Source organism: Pleurodeles waltl, chromosome 5 (genome assembly GCF_031143425.1).
Source record: "Pleurodeles waltl isolate 20211129_DDA chromosome 5, aPleWal1.hap1.20221129, whole genome shotgun sequence".
Classification (NCBI taxonomy): domain Eukaryota; kingdom Metazoa; phylum Chordata; class Amphibia; order Caudata; family Salamandridae; genus Pleurodeles; species Pleurodeles waltl.
Window position 1 is genome coordinate 1,537,867,908 of NC_090444.1, and position 16,155 is coordinate 1,537,884,062.

The 16,155-nt window shown below is 51.3% G+C and overlaps 1 protein-coding gene across 1 annotated transcript in view; it reads right to left on the reverse strand.

Moving 5' to 3' along the window:
- DLGAP2 (DLG associated protein 2) overlaps positions 1-16,155 on the reverse strand; it is a 3,577,612-nt gene that overhangs the window by 2,187,825 nt on the left and 1,373,632 nt on the right. Inside the window, exon 5 of the mRNA XM_069235822.1 lies at positions 656-710. Coding sequence (XP_069091923.1) covers positions 656-710 — 55 coding nt within the window. The remainder of the gene's footprint in view (positions 1-655; positions 711-16,155) is intronic.

The following is a 16,155-nucleotide window of genomic DNA, read 5'->3' on the forward strand; positions in this document are numbered from 1 at the left end:
CGAGTTTCAGCAACTGGACCCTCGTGCCATCCAGAAACAGATTGCTGCAATGAAAATTCTTGAGGTCTTTTAATGTTTGTCAGTAGCCCGCCCCAAGCCCCGCCCCAAGCCCCGCCCCAAGCCCCACCTCCTTGCCACGCCCCCAACCAAAGCTCAATATGATGAGTACCTGCACTTTTTTTTTTCCATTTAAAGCACTGACTATGATGGTATTTCTCTTCTAACCTCAACCCCAGAAGGCATATGCGTATTTCATTTCAGGTTTCACACTCAGATTAAGTAACCCCTAACAGTTCATCACTGAAGACTAGCAACAGTGGGAGACGATTGCAACACCTGAGATACACCTTTCAACATGTAGAACGGCGATTTTAGAACGCACTTTAAGATTCACATAAAATAATTACAGGGAATATTAGTCTTATGTCATTGGAAGTGTAAAAATATAATAAAAACCTAATTTTTGTGCATCCTGCGGTTCGTGACCAAGCTGGACCTCTAGAACTGAAAGAACGGATTTACAACAAGTAACAAGCTGTACTGACAGAATATTAAAAGGGCATGATTGTACTTAACATAGCAATTTAAGCGCACCAACAGCCGCGGTTTCCTACGTATGGATTAGTTAGTAAAATACAGGTAAGTTTAGGTTTACCTGTGTTCCTGTCTGGTAAAATACAGCAATGTTTCTGAAGGAGTCCAGGCAGAACCTATAGAGACGAAACAAGCAGTTATTGCAATTGATGTTTTCATATAAAGCACAGTAACTCAGTGGAGGCAGATAAATCAGATAACTCACATTGAAAGATAAATGTTTCACTTATACATCAGCTACAAACATAGTTTTCATTGTTAGAGAACTCACAAACGCTTGTTTATAGAGGAATATATTCAAGAAAACTAAGGGTCACTAATGCTCCAGTGAAAAAAGAATGAACAACATACTCATGATGCCCGATTCTGCCATTCACAGACCACTGATTTTTATTTCTCATAACTTGTTCGTTCTTCAAGTAGGCATAAGACTATATTGTTTTTCAACACACGTATGTTAGGTGGTATTTACAAAGTGAACCATGAAAGGGAGCGAAGCGTTGTATAGGGTCACAGGCAAAGACCCAATCAAAGTGTGATTGGAGCAGTAGCTGGTTTTGAAGACTGAAAGTGGACGGTTCTACACGATGGTGTTTCTTCAAGGCTTTCATAAACTAGAACATGGTTGGGGCAGTCCTAATGGATATGAGGACATCATTCCACATCTCGGGTTCATAGCTGAAGCAGGGTTGTTGCCTTGTTTATGCTTATTTGCACTTCTATGCCTCAAGACTGATAGTGTCCTGGCCGTGGTCATGCCAAAAGTCACAAGAGATGATGAGCTGCTCTGCCAGATAGGTAGGAGTGGCAGTTGTATTGGTTTTGTTGATGATGGAGCTGGTTTCGATGATGGTGCTGGCTGAAAATGGCTGCCAGTGGAGTTCCATCAGGGTGGGCTGATGCCATATTTCTTCACTAATCCGTTAGTGAGAATTATTTATTGATTTATTAACTATTTATTTACGTAACATTATTGTTAGAAATGGGGTTTTTGGTTGGCAGTCAGGTTACCCTCTGTCCAAGCAAGAACCCTCACTCTAGTCAGGGTAAATCACACACAATCCAAATTATCCTGTGCCCACCCTTTGGTAGCTTGGCACGAGCAGTCAGGCTTAACTTAGAAGGCAATGTGTAAAGTATTTGTGGAATAAATCATACAATAACACAATATAGCACCACAAAAATACACCACACCGGGTTTAGAAAAATATATAATATTTATCTGGATATTTGTAGTTCAACACAACAAAAAGATGCAATAAGAATTTGTAGAGATATCATTGAAAGGTGATATAAAGTGTCTTAAGTCTTTAAAAAGCAAACAAAGTCTCTTTCAAGCACAAAGTACCTGGTTTGGAGTGGAAAATCTCCGCAGAGGGCCGCAGAGGAGGAGATGCGTGGAAAAATGGTGTGTGCGTCGGTTTCGCCCCTTCACACACGGACTTGCGTTGTTATTTTTCACGCGGGGAGACGTGCGTCGTTCTGTGGGAAGAAAAATGGTGTGTGCGTCGGTTTCGCCCCTTCACACACGGACGTGCGTCGTTAGTTTTCACTCGGGGAAGATGTGCGTCGTTTTCCGGCACGCGGGCCGACTCCTTCTGTGGATCGCGGGATTACCAGATGTCCCAGGGTCTGTGCGTGGAATCCTAGGCTTGTTAACCGGCTGCGCGTCGTTCCGGGGGGTTGTGCGTGGAATTTTCTTCCTCACTGCAGGCGTTGCGTCGATTTCCTCTCTGGAAGTAGGGCAGCGTTGACCAGGCGAGGCCGTGCGTCGAAGTTCCGGTCGCACCGCAGGCGTGGCATCGAGCGCCATATTTCCGGATCGGCGTGCGGTGAATTTCTCACCGCGGAACAAGCTGTGCGTTTAATTTTTCGGCGCACACGGCGTCCAGTTGAAAGAAAGAAGTCTTTTTGGTCCTGAGACTTCAGGAAACAGGAGGCAAGCTCTATCCAAGCCCTTGGAGAGCACTTTTACAGCCAGACAAGAGTTCAGCAAGGCAGCAGGCCAACAGCAAGGAAGCAGTCCTTTGTAGAAAGCGGACAGGTGAGTCCTTTGAGCAGCCAGGCAGTTCTTCTTGGCAGGATGTAGGTTCTGGTTCAGGTTTCTTCTCCAGCAAGTGTCTGAGGTGGTAGGGCAGAGGCCCTGTTTTATACCCAAATGTGCCTTTGAAGTGGGGGAGACTTCAAAGGCACATGGCTAAGAAGTGCACCAGGTCCCCTTTCAGTTCAATCCTGTCTGCCAGGGTCCCAGTAGGGGGTGTGGCAGTCCTTTGTGTGAGAGCAGGCCCTCCACCCTCCCAGCCCAGGAAGACCCATTCAAAATGCAGATGTATGCAAGTGAGGCTGAGTACCCTGTGTTTGGGGTGTGTCTGAGTGGATGCACAAGGAGCTGTCAACTAAACCCAGACAGACGTGGATTGTAAGGCACAGAAAGATTTAAGTGCAAAGAAATGCTCACTTTCTAAAAGTGGCATTTCTAGAATAGTAATATTAAATCCAACTTCACCAGTCAGCAGGATTTTGTATTACCATTCTGGCCATACTAAATATGACCTTCCTGCTCCTTTCAGATAAGCAGCTACCACTTCAATAATGTATGAGCGCAGCCCCAATGTTAGCCTATGAAGGGAGCAGGCCTCACAGTAGTGTAAAAACGAATTTAGGAGTTTTACACTACCAGGACAGGTAAACTACACAGGTACATGTCCTGCCTTTTACCCACACAGCACCCGGCTCTAGGGGTTACCTAGGGCACACATTAGAGGTGACTTATGTGTAGAAAAAGGGGAGTTTTAGGCTTGGCAAGTACTTTTAAATGCCAAGTCCAATTGGCAGTAAAACTGCACACACAGGCCTTGCAATGGCAGGCCTGGGACAAGGTAATGGGGCTACTTGAGTGGGTGGCACAACCCGTGCTGCAGGCCCACTAGTACCATTTAATCTATAGGCCCTAGGCACATACAGTGCACATTACTAGGGACTTATACGTAGATTAAATAGTCCAATTGGGTATGATCCAAAGTTACCATGTTTAAAGGGAGAGAGCATATGCACTTTAGCACTGGTTAGCAGTGGTAAAGTGCGCAGAGTTTAAAAGCCAGCAAAGACAGAGTCCAAAAAGTGGAAGGAGGCAGGCAAAAAGTTAGGGAATGTCAGGTCTTACATGTGTGTCCCCCAGCTGAAAGTGGGGAGAGCTACCCGACCTCCTGGGAGCTCTCATCGCTAAGGCGGAAGTATCTGGAGAGACCATCAGCATTGGCGTGGTCAACCCCTGGACGATGCTCCACCTTAAAGTCCATCCCCTGTAGGGAAATGGACCACCTCAAGAGTTTTGGATTCTCACCCCTCATCTGCATGAGCCATCTGAGGGGCCTGTGGTCTGTCTGAACTCGGAAGTAAGTCCCAAACAGGTAGGGTCTTAGCTTCTTCAGTGCCCAGACCACAGCAAATGCTTCTCTCTCAATAGCACTCCACCTTTGTTCCCATGGTAATAGTCTTCTGCTAATAAAGACTACTGGTTGGTCTGAGCCCTCCTCATTTAGCTGTGCTAGAACAGCCCCTATGCCATGCTCTGAAGCGTCTGTCTGCACAATAAATTCCTGGGAGTAGTAAGGGGCTTTGAGCACGGGGGCCGTGCACATGGCTTCCTTCAGAGAATCAAAGGCTTTCTGACAAGCCTCTGTCCAATTCATCAACCTGGGTTGTTTCTTGGAAGTGAGTTCTGTCAAGGGACAGACAATGGTACCATAGCCCTTGACAAATCTGCGGTAGTATCCAGGAGGCCCAAAAAGGCTCTCACCTCAGTCTGTGTTCTAGGTGGTTGCCAGGCCTTGATAGTTTCAATCTTGGCCTGGAGTGGCTGCACCTTGCCACCATCTACTAGGTGTCCCTAGTACACCACGGAACCCTGCCCAATCTGGCACTTACTAGCCTTGATAGTCAGGCCTGCCTGTTGCAGAGCCTGAAGCACCTCCTTGAGGCGGAGCAGGTGTTCCTCCCAGCTGGAACTGTAGACAGCTATGTCGTCCAGGTAAGCTGCACAGTAGGCATCTTTACCAACTAGGACCCCGTTATCCAACCGTTGGAAGGTAACGGGGGCATTGTTCAAACCAAATGGCATCACCCAGAATTGGTAATGGCCATCAGGGGTGGAAAATGCTGATCTTTCTTTAGCCCCATCAGTCAGGCCGATCTGCCAGTACCCTGAAGTAAGATTGAACGTACTCAGGAACTTGGCAGCGCCTAGTCTGTCAACGAGCTCATCAGCTCGGGGGATGGGGTGAGCATCAGTCCGGGTGACTGAGTTGAGACCCCGGTAGTCCACACAGAACCGGAGTTCTGGCTACGCGCCTGGGGCAGTAGCCTTAGGAACCAATACCACAGGGCTGGCCTAGGGACTACTGGATTTCTCAATAACCCTTAAAGTCAACATCTTGGAGACCTCCTCCTTGATGCTGGCCTTCACCTTATCTGACAACCTGTAAATTTTGTTCTTCACAAGGGGACTGTCACCTGTGTCAATGTCATGAACACAGAGGAGGGTCAGTCCAGGAGTAAGGGAGAACACGGGGAGAACTGCTCTAGCAGCTCATAGCAGTCTCCTCTTTGGGTTAGAGTCAGGGAGTCAGAGAGAATGACGCCCCCTACTGACCCATCCCCTTCTTTGACAGCGAGGAGGTCGGGGAGGGATTCACTCTCCTCTTCCATGCCCTCATCTGTGACCAGGAGCATACTGACCTCAGACCTCTCAAAGTGAGGTTTGAGCTGGTTGTGATGGAGGACCCTTAGGGGGTGCTTAGGGGTCTTGAGGTCCACTAGGTAAGTGGCCTCCCCTTTACGCTCCTTGATCTCAAAGGGCCCAGTCCAGCGGTCCTGGAGAGCCCTGGGCTCTACTGGCTCCATCAACCAAACTTTGTCTCCAGGTGAGAACCCAACCAGAGTGGTCTTCCGGTCATACCACTCCTTCATCACCTCTTGACTGGCCTCGAGGTTACTCTGGTCCTGCTTCCAGAAGCGTTGGGTTTGGTTGCGGAGGGCCAGCATGTAGCTGACCACATCCTAGGGAGGTGACTTGGGAGCTTTCTCCCAGCCCTCCTTAACAATGCTTAGGGGCACCCTGACAGGGTGACCATAGAGAAGCTCAAAGGGGCTGAACCCCACCCCTTTCTGTGGCACCTCTCAGTAAGCAAACAACAGGCAGGGTAAGAGGACGTCCCATTTATGCCTCATGGCATCAGTCAGGCCACTAATCATGCCTTTCAGGGTCTTGTTGAATCTCTCAACAAGCCCATTGGATTGAGGATGATAAGGGGTGGTAAACCGGTAGGTCACCCCACACTCATCCCACATGGACTTCATGTATGCAGCCTTAAGCAGTTTCCCTGTCTTCCCACTAGCCTGGCAGGTGGGGCAAGCTCTGCAGAAGTTATCTGAGGCTGTCCTCATTCTGGGCCAATGGAAGTGGGTGTCAAGCCTGTTAAAGGTCTTGTCTTGGCCCAGGTGTCCTGCCAGGGGGATGTCGTGAGCCAGACCCAGTAGGAAGTTCCGGTAACACTGGGTGACCACCAGCACAAGGGCTGCCCCAGTACCTGGAACCTTACGCTCACTGTAAAGGAGATCATTCTCCCAGTAAATATGGTGAGTGCCAGAGGCGTCACCTGCTGCTTGGGCTGTGGCCTATTGCCTCAGACCCTCCAGGGCGGGGCATTCCTTCTGCGTCTTGCAGAATTCTGCCCTGGTTGGCCCCCCCTCTACTTGCCAGCCAGCAAGTTCAGGTAGGTTACCCAGGTCAGCTATGTCCTCCCCAGTTGGCTCAGGTGCCTCCTCCTCCTCAGGGGCCCCGTCCACCACTGTGGGAACATTTGAGGCGGGTTTCCCGCGCCTCTTGCCCTTCCTCTTTGCAGCTGTCTGGGCCATTTTTCCAGGCTCCAGACGCCCTTGACTCCCTTCCCGGGCAGCCATGGACCGTGTGGTCATGCAGACCCACTCAGGCAACCCTAACATCTCCAGGTGGGATCTGAGCTCTACCTCTTTCCAAGTAGTATGCTCAAGATCATTGCCTAACAGACAATCTACAGGCATGGCAGGACTCACAGCTACTTTCAGAGTACCAGAGACCCCCTACATTACTAGGGACTTACAAGTAGATTAAATAGTCCAATTGGGTATGATCCAAAGTTACCATGTTTAAAGGGAGAGAGCATATGCACTTTATCACTGGTTAGCAGTGGTAAAGTGCACAGAGTCTAAAAGCCAGCAAAGACAGAGTCCAAAAAGTGGAGGGAGGCAGGCAAAAAGTTAGGGTTGACCACCCTAAGGCATGTCAGGTCTAACAATTATTATATAACATTTCTCTATAATGAAAAGTTGACAAGACCGCACACATTTGTACAAGTGCCCCTTCACCGCAGGCAGTCACCCTTGTTACCTCAATTCAAGAAGGTCCTCAAGACCTGGCTCTTCAACTGAATCACAAAGGACCAAACCCCCACAGCACCTTGAGACCCTTATGGTGAGTAGTTGCGCTTTATAAAAGCTAATTGAATTGAATTCACATAGGTACACAGAAATACTCATTCCGGGCCTCAAAGTTTACCAAGCGTAAAGGTTTTCAGTGAATTTCACAATCCTAGTGAGCGGTTTACTGCATAAAGTTTAGTTATATGCAATGTTATTCCAACATAATACCACATGTTTGAAAATCACATGTGGTACAGCCAAGCAATCATATACAGCAGGGCCAACAGGTGAATAGTGTGAATTATTCTTAAAAGCCTACTCCATCTAAAAGTAGGTGGTAAATGAAACTAATCAGTCAATCTCCACCCAACTTGCAACTTAAAGGCAAAGCATCCATAACACGCACCTGAGAACATAACTGCAATGCATCTGTACACAGCTGTTGACAAAAAAATCTTTTTCAATGAAGCCAGCAACGAAAAACAGTGCCACAAAGAGCAAGAAACTTATGATTACTACAACTTGCACACAAATTAGCAAAATACACAGGGTTATAAATACAGTTCTCACAAACAGACACACAAACATTGACAAACACGAAAATGAAACAGGTGACTTAATTTCACTTCACCTGCTTCAAATCCTGGACCAATACTGGAGGAAGAAGAGCAGGCTGCTCAGTGCCATAGAGTCATCAGGTGGCAGATGAATGAGAAGGCCCAGGATACCCACAACAAGATTGAGGGACTGATTTATATAGTGCTGGAGACTGTATTCCATTGTAAGGGTCAAGGCATACCCTTCCTGTCATTATATTGGTCTTCCTGCCAAATTTAATTTAGGGGGACCTTAAAATTGGCCACGGCAGAGACTACTCTGTCTCCACTACAGCCACACTTCTCTGGAGGCCATGGCGAGTAAGTGCCCTCAGAAAAATGGCTACATGTCCACCTGCCCAGTTTAGATGGGCTGTAATCAGTTTTTACTGTTTCCTACCGCCAGTAAAAATACTATCATGCTCCCCCTGTCTCGGGATTTTCTTTATTAAAAGAAGAAAAAGAATGCTTTTTGCTACAGGGCTGTGTCCTTTCAAGGCAGCCAGTACCAAACAGTAAAATTTGTTGGCAGAAACCACCATGACAGAAGCTCGTGACAAAACCTTTATAAATGACCACTTGCATGGGGGTAATTTATAAATTAGGTGGGTGGCTCTCTACCATGTGGATGGAGCAATTTACTCTGTCCATATGGCAAACCCCCGGGTAATTCACCAGGATTTAATTCAGGCCTTGAATCCCTTGAACACTACCAAGTTACAAGTTTTGACAATTAGCTTGAAATGCAGACTGCAGCACATACTGTCTGGCTTTTGTAGTGCTATTTGACGAAATATCAAGATAAAGACTCCATTATCACAGTGCTCCAGGGCTTCCCAGCTAGGTTCATGCTACAGGATAATGAAGGGCAAAGCGTGGTATTTGCACTATGCAGATTATGGTGCAAATCTTCATACTTAACCTGTGCTCCAAGGATGAAACTTTGAGTCAGTTAATGATTACCAAATAGCAAAATTTTGTGATTCGCTATTAGGTAATCACAAACAGTGATGTACTAATGTGTCTGTGACACATTTAGCAATTCTCAGTGGGTCACAAATAGGCCTACCTCATAGTTATTCATGAGGTAGGTCTCGGTTTGTGACCTACTAGGAATTTCAAAAATCACAGAGATGGTGGCCTGCTGGGATCAGGTTGTCGTAGTTGGACTCTCGCTCCTAGGCGGGTCTGCTGGTTTAGGGATGACAGAACTTTTGTTTGTAGGTGACTAAGTCACTCTTACAAGTCACAACTGTCAGCCCAACCCTCCAGGCTCACTAGCAGTACCTCACCAAAAACCAAAACAGTAAAAGGTGACTCCTGGCAACCCTATGCATGGACTCTAGAGTGCAACATCTCAGGGGAGTCGTGGTGTAATGGAAGTTACCCTTTTCTCACATTAGCAACAAGTCTCATTCACGTACAGGCAATGAAGAAGATGCAGGAGAGTTTTCATTAGGTCTATTGAAAAGACTGCAATCTACGATAAAATGCATGAGCTGCAATGATTAGAATAATTAATAATAAAAGGAACATGATTGGAAAGATGCGAGTCATGAATACAAAGCACCACCATCATCTTGGAATAAACATGAAATGTAAAATCCCTAGCATAGAGAACCTAATATCTAACCTAATGAGAGCTAGGTAAGATAAACCTAATCTGCCGGTACCATGTCCATGAGAAGCGCACCCAACCCTCGTTACCTTGGAATGAGTTCTCTAGGTCAGACTGGGTGGTGACAGGAAGGCTGATTTCAGCAGCAGGGTGACGTGCAGCATAGATGGCATAGATGGCATCTGGTAGGAGTCCCTCTATAACCTTGTCTGTGTGAGATGTATTTATACAGATAATGTGGGACCCCTGATGCAGGTATGTTCCCAAACAATAGATAAGGGGGCAGGTTTATGGTGGCAAATATGTAAACAATTCCCACCAAATGTACATTATGTTCCTGTCACACGTAAGTGGGAAACGGACATGATATGAATACCTGGGTACATCACTTGATTATGATGCTGATTACGACCCCTTCACAGAGTGGCACTGACAGTGCACATCAAAACATTTCTCTAACTGTGAGGAATAGAAGCCATATTAAAATAAATAATAAAATAAATGGCTACGACAGAGCAAGCCAAGTGGGTTAAAAGTCACTAGGTGATGGGGCACAGGCCTACAAGCCAAAGGCCTAAGCTAATCTCCAGCTTCCCAATAAAAACTAACATGGATGCACCACACTTTCCCCATTGCCGTAACAAGGATGCCAATACGCTAAAGAGGGTGCATGAGTCCAAGCTAAAATGCTCTGGGCTAAAATCATACTAAAACCTTATTAAAAACTAGGCTAAAAACATGCAAAGAGATAAAGGGGGTCATTCCAACCCTGGCGGTCGGTGTTAAAGCGGCGGCCAACCCGCCAACAGGCAGGCGGTAAAAAAAAAGGAATTCTGACCCTGGCGGAAACCGCCAACAGAGACCGCCACTTTAACACTCCGACCGCCACGGCGGGACAAACAAACAGCGCGGCGGTCACCGCCAACAGACAGGCGGGAGACAATGTACCGCCCACCCTATCACAACCCACCAATCCGCCACCTTATCCAGGGTGGTAGCCCCGCCGATAAAAACACGGCGGAAACAGCCATTACGAATGGAAAACGCTCACCTCTACACACTCCACGAGGAATCTGGACAGCATGGAACCCGAACTACACATCCTACCAGCTATTGTCTTCCTGCTCCTCTACCAGGAGCACGAACGCCGGCGCAGAAGACAACGGTGAGTACTGCACCTACGACACAGGGGAGGGGGGAGGCAAAAAATTACGGGGACACACATACGCGACACACCCACCCTCACCCTCACCCACAACTACATACACATCAATGCAGAGCAACAACTCAGAGTGACACCCCCAAACCCCCCGGAAGAATGCAAAGACAAAATAAAATGATCATGAAATTTGAAGTATATTGTACGGCTAAGCAAAAAAATATATCAAACATCTATAACTATATATACATATGTAAATTGTCCTGTCCAAATTGGGCATCAGCCATTGTTCGTGGGCCAATGGGCCTAAACACATGGGCAAAGCCCACACAGGATACCCGACTCCAATGAAGAGAACACTGCAGGGGTATCAGATAGCAAAACTACAGGCACCTCAGGGGGAAGGAAAGGGGGGGCACCTCAGCCAGATGAGTCCACGACGCCAGATCCACGAGGGGCCTCCATGGCCACTGTTCAAACCTGGGGAGTGCAAAGCCACAGTCTCACAAGTCTCTACAGTGGGTGGATTGCCCACTGTGCCATCCTGGGGAGTGCAAAGCCACAGTCTCACAAGTCTCTACAGTGGGTGGATTGCCCACTGCGCCATCCTGGGGAGTGCAAAGCCACAGTCTCACAAGTCTCTACAGTGGGTGGATTGCCCACTGCGCCATCCTGGGGAGTGCAAAGCCACAGTCTCACAAGTCTCTACAGTGGGTGGATTGCCCACTGTGCCATCCAGGGGAGTGCAAAGCCACAGTCTCACAAGTGGATTACAGACTCAACTGGTTCTGGAGGAGGCATGCCAGAGTGCTTCGTGCAGCCATGCCCGACACAGATGCGGTCCTGCCCCTACTGCCAATGGGCCAGCGGTGCTTGAGACGCCGGTGCCCAGCGGAGCGGTGCAGTGACGGCGGTGCCCAGCGGAGCGGTGCAGTGATGGCGGTGCCCAGCGGAGCGGTGCAGAGACGGCGGTGCCCAGCGGAGCGGTGCTTGAGTTGAAGGGCCCAGCGGAGCGGTGCTTGAGATGAAGGGCCCAGCGGAGCGGTGCTTGAGTTGAAGGGCCCAGCGGAGCGGTGCTTGAGATGAAGGGCCCAGCGGAGCGGTGCAGAGACGGCGGTGCCCAGCGGAGCGGTGCTTGAGTTGAAGGGCCCAGCGGAGCGGTGCTTGAGATGAAGGGCCCAGCGGAGCGGTGCAGAGACGGCGGTGCCCAGCGGAGCGGTGCTTGAGTGGAAGGGCCCAGCGGAGCGGTGCTTGAGATGAAGGGCCCAGCGGAGCGGTGCAGAGACGGCGGTGCCCAGCGGAGCGGTGCTTGAGATGAAGGGCCCAGCGAAGCGTTGCTTGAGATGAAGGGCCCAGCGGAACGGTGCTTGAGATGAAGGGCCCAGCGGAGCGGTGCTTAAGTTGAAGGGCCCAGCGGAGCGGTGCTTGAGATGAAGGGCCCAGCGGAGCGGTGCTTGAGATGAAGGGCCCAGCGGAGCGGTGCAGAGACGCGGTGCCCAGCGGAGCGGTGCTTGAGTTGAAGGGCCCAGCGGAGCGGTGCTTGAGATGAAGGACCCAGCGGAGCGGTGCTTGAGATGAAGGGCCCAGCGGAGCGGTGCTTGACATGAAGGGCCCAGCGGAGCGGTGCTTGAGATGAAGGGCCCAGCGGAGCGGTGCAGAGACGGCGGTGTCCAGCGGAGCGGTGCTTGAGTTGAAGGGCCCAGCGGAGCGGTGCTTGAGATGTAGGGCCCAGCGGAGCAGTGCTTGAATTGAAGGGCCCAGCGGAGCGGTGCAGAGATGGCGGTGCCCTGTTCAGCGGTGCTTGACTTGAAGGGCCCTGTTCAGCGGTTCTTGAGACGGCGGTGCCCTGTTCAGCGGTTCTTGACTTGAAGGGCCCTGTTCAGCGGTTCTTGACTTGAAGGGCCCTGTTCAGCGGTTCTTGACTTGAAGGGCCCTGTTCAGCGGTTCTTGAGACGGCGGTGCCCTGTTCAGCGGTGCTTGACTTGAAGGGCCCTGTTCAGCGGTGCTTGAGACGGCGGTGCCCTGTTCAGCGGTTCTTGACTTGAAGGGCCCTGTTCAGCGGTTCTTGACTTGAAGGGCCCTGTTCAGCGGTTCTTGACTTGAAGGGCCCTGTTCAGCGGTTCTTGAGACGGCGGTGCCCTGTTCAGCGGTGCTTGACTTGAAGGGCCCTGTTCAGCGGTGCTTGACTTGAAGGGCCCTGTTCAGCGGTGCTTGACTTGAAGGGCCCTGTTCAGCGGTTCTTGACTTTAAGGGCCCTGTTCAGTGGTTCTTGACTTGAAGGGCCCTGTTCAGTGGTTCTTGACTTGAAGGGCCCTGTTCAGCAGTTCTTGAGACAGCGGTGCCCTGTTCAGCGGTGCTTTACTTGAAGGGCCCTGTTCAGCGGTTCTTGAGACGGCGGTGCCCTGTTCAGCGGTTCTTGACTTGAAGGGCCCTGTTCAGCGGTTCTTGACTTGAAGGGCCCTGTTCAGCGGTTCTTGACTTGAAGGGCCCTGTTCAGCGGTTCTTGAGACGGCGGTGCCCTGTTCAGCGGTGCTTGACTTGAAGGGCCCTGTTCAGCGGTTCTTGACTTGAAGGGCCCTGTTCAGCGGTTCTTGAGACGGCGGTGCCCTGTTCAGCGGTGCTTGACTTGAAGGGCCCTGTTCAGCGGTGCTTGACTTGAAGGGCCCTGTTCAGCGGTGCTTGACTTGAAGGGCCCTGTTCAGCGGTTCTTGACTTTAAGGGCCCTGTTCAGTGGTTCTTGACTTGAAGGGCCCTGTTCAGTGGTTCTTGACTTGAAGGGCCCTGTTCAGCAGTTCTTGAGACAGCGGTGCCCTGTTCAGCGGTGCTTGACTTGAAGGGCCCTGTTCAGCGGTTCTTGAGACGGCGGTGCCCTGTTCAGCGGTTCTTGACTTGAAGGGCCCTGTTCAGCGGTTCTTGACTTGAAGGGCCCTGTTCAGCGGTTCTTGACTTGAAGGGCCCTGTTCAGCGGTTCTTGAGACGGCGGTGCCCTGTTCAGCGGTGCTTGACTTGAAGGGCCCTGTTCAGCGGTTCTTGAGACGGCGGTGCCCTGTTCAGTGGTGCTTGACTTGAAGGGCCCTGTTCAGCGGTGCTTGACTTGTAGGGCCCTGTTCAGCGGTGCTTCACATGTGTGTCCAGGTCACCAGATCCGGCCATTACATGGATTTCACTCGCCACCTGACATGTGGCTGCCGGGCCCTTCGTGCACATCTGTCTTCTCGCTTGCGGGGCCCTCCTGTGCTGCCGTCCCGGGCCCGTGGGTGTCCTCCTGCACACCTGGAAAGGGGCTGGTGGGGCCCTCCTGGGCAGCTCGCCTGCTGCCGGACTTGTCGGGCGTGCTGCCCTTGACACCCTTCCCTGCTCGTCTGTGGCCCTTTCCTCCCTTTGGCGGTGTGCCAGGTGGCACCCCACTCCCTGACGGTGCCAGGGTAGTGCTTTTGGAGCCTGCTGTCTTTGGCCTGTCGCGCCGGGCACTGGCTTTCTTGGCTTTTTTTTCTGGGGGTGGGCTGGCCGTCTTTTTACTCCTGGCAGAAGTAGCTGGCCTTGAAGGTGGTGGACTCCAAAATCCTTGGACTATTGTCTTTGTAGGTCCAGGTTTTGTGGTGGCTGAGGTGCTGATTGGAGTCTTAAGAGATGGAGGGGGTGGGTCAGTTGTTGGTAAGAGGTCAAGGTTGGAAAGAAAAATCAATTTAGAAAGACAGGGATGGGTAGTTGTAGTGGGTATGGGAGTGGAGGAAGAGGATGTGGTTGTAGGAGAATGAAGTCTGGTGTCTTTGGGTGCAGGTGCTTGTGCTGGAGGCTGTCGTGAGATGGATGGCTGTTGGGTGGGTGGCTGACTGCGTTTGTGTGGTTTGGAAGAGGGGGTGACAGACACACTGGGAGAGGACACAGGGGACGTGTAAATGGTAGTGGGGGTGGTGACTGCACATGTGCGGAGTGTTCTGGTGGGTGTGCTGGTGATGGACGTAGTGGCTGAAGATGTGGTGCATGCAAGTGTGAGTGGAGACGTCACAGGGAGGGAGGAGGGAGACGAGGAGGAGGGGGACACAGAGGAGGCAGTGGCTGTTGGCATGTCTGCATGTGGATGTTGCTTGTGTGAATGCTTGTGTGATGTGTGGTGCTTATGTCTGGATGAGCTTCCCTTGGGTGTTGTGGTGTGTGCAGGCTGGTCTGTAGGTGTGTCTGGGATAGGAAGAGGTACAGGGGAGTGGGACTGGGTTGAGGAAGTTGGAGGAGGAAGGCAGGAGACAGGGACAATGGCTGCCGTCAGTGCTGAGGCCAGAGCGTTGAACGATCGCTGATGGGCAGCCTGACCCGAATGAATGCCCTCCAGGTATGCATTACTCCGGTGCACCTCCCTTTCTACACCCTGGATGGCATTCAAAAGGGTAGACTGCCCAACAATGAGCGTCCTCAGGAGGTCAATGACCTCCTCACTGAGGGCAGCAGGGGTAACTGGGGCAGGGCCTGAGGTGCCTGGGGCGAAGGAGATGCCCACCTTCCTGGGTGAGCGGGCACGGGGCGAAGGCTGAGGGGCTGCTGGGAGGGCGGAGCTGGTGCGCTGGGTGGCGGCTGTACCTGTTGTTGCGGTGGGCACGGATGTTGCCGCCACCACAAGGGAGCTCCATTCCGAGGACGTGTCTGTGTCACTGGTGTCACCACGTGTCCCCGCTGTGGAGCTCCCCTCGCCCTCTGTCTCACTGGTGAAATCCGAGTCAGTTGCATGGCCCTCTATGGCCATGTGAGATGCAGCTCCCTCGTGCTCCGATGCCACTTCTCCTCCGCCTGATGATGCTAATGCACACATGAACAGGAAGACCACCAAAAGGGGGGGGGGTGGAGAAACAAAGACATGTTGAGTGCATGCATTGGCGACACCGTTAGCGGAGGGGACAGACACAGAAGCCCCCTGCACTACGCCGAGCACTTGGGGTACACTACTCAATCTGTGGGACATGGCCTACAAGCCTATGGACGACAACTCCACACATAGGTGACACAGGGCCATGAATAGCTGTTCTAGGCAACCTACAGAGGTGGGGGGCGGGGGCACAGGGCCATGCCTAACGGAGGGCCTAGCCTACAGAAATCGCCCTGGCCTAGGGATACCCACAGCCCTCCTCCCCCACCCAGACACCTCCAATGTGCGCAAAATCAGCAGAATGTGCTTGTACTCACCCCCTTGTGTCTGCTATGATGTCCTCACGCGCCCATCCAAATCGGGGTAGGCCACCGCCAGGATCCGGGACATCAGGGTGGTCAAGGTACGACTGGCACCCCTCCTACGTTGGGAGGCCATCCCCAGCAGAGCCTCTGCGGTCTTCCTGCTCCCGCGGCGGATGTCCTCCCACCTCTTCCGGCAGTGGGTGCCCCGTCTGTTGTGGACCCCCAGGGTCCGGACGTCCTTGGCGATGGCAAGCCAAATGTCGATTTTCTGATGGGCGCTGACCTATGTGACATGTACAGGGGGAGAAAAATAAAAATCATCACCTTCTGCATGCTCGATGTGAGTGGCCCCCCATCCCCACCCTTGCCATGTGGCACATGCTCTCATCTGTCGTTTGATGCATGCCTCCTTCGCTCCCCTCCCCACCATCTTTCATTCACCCCACTCAACCCAGGCATTGGCCACAAAGCATGGTCCCAGTGTACTTACCTGTTGGTCTGAAGGACCGTAGAGTAGCGCATACTGGGGGAGGACCCCATCCACGAGTTTTTCCAATTCTTCAGAA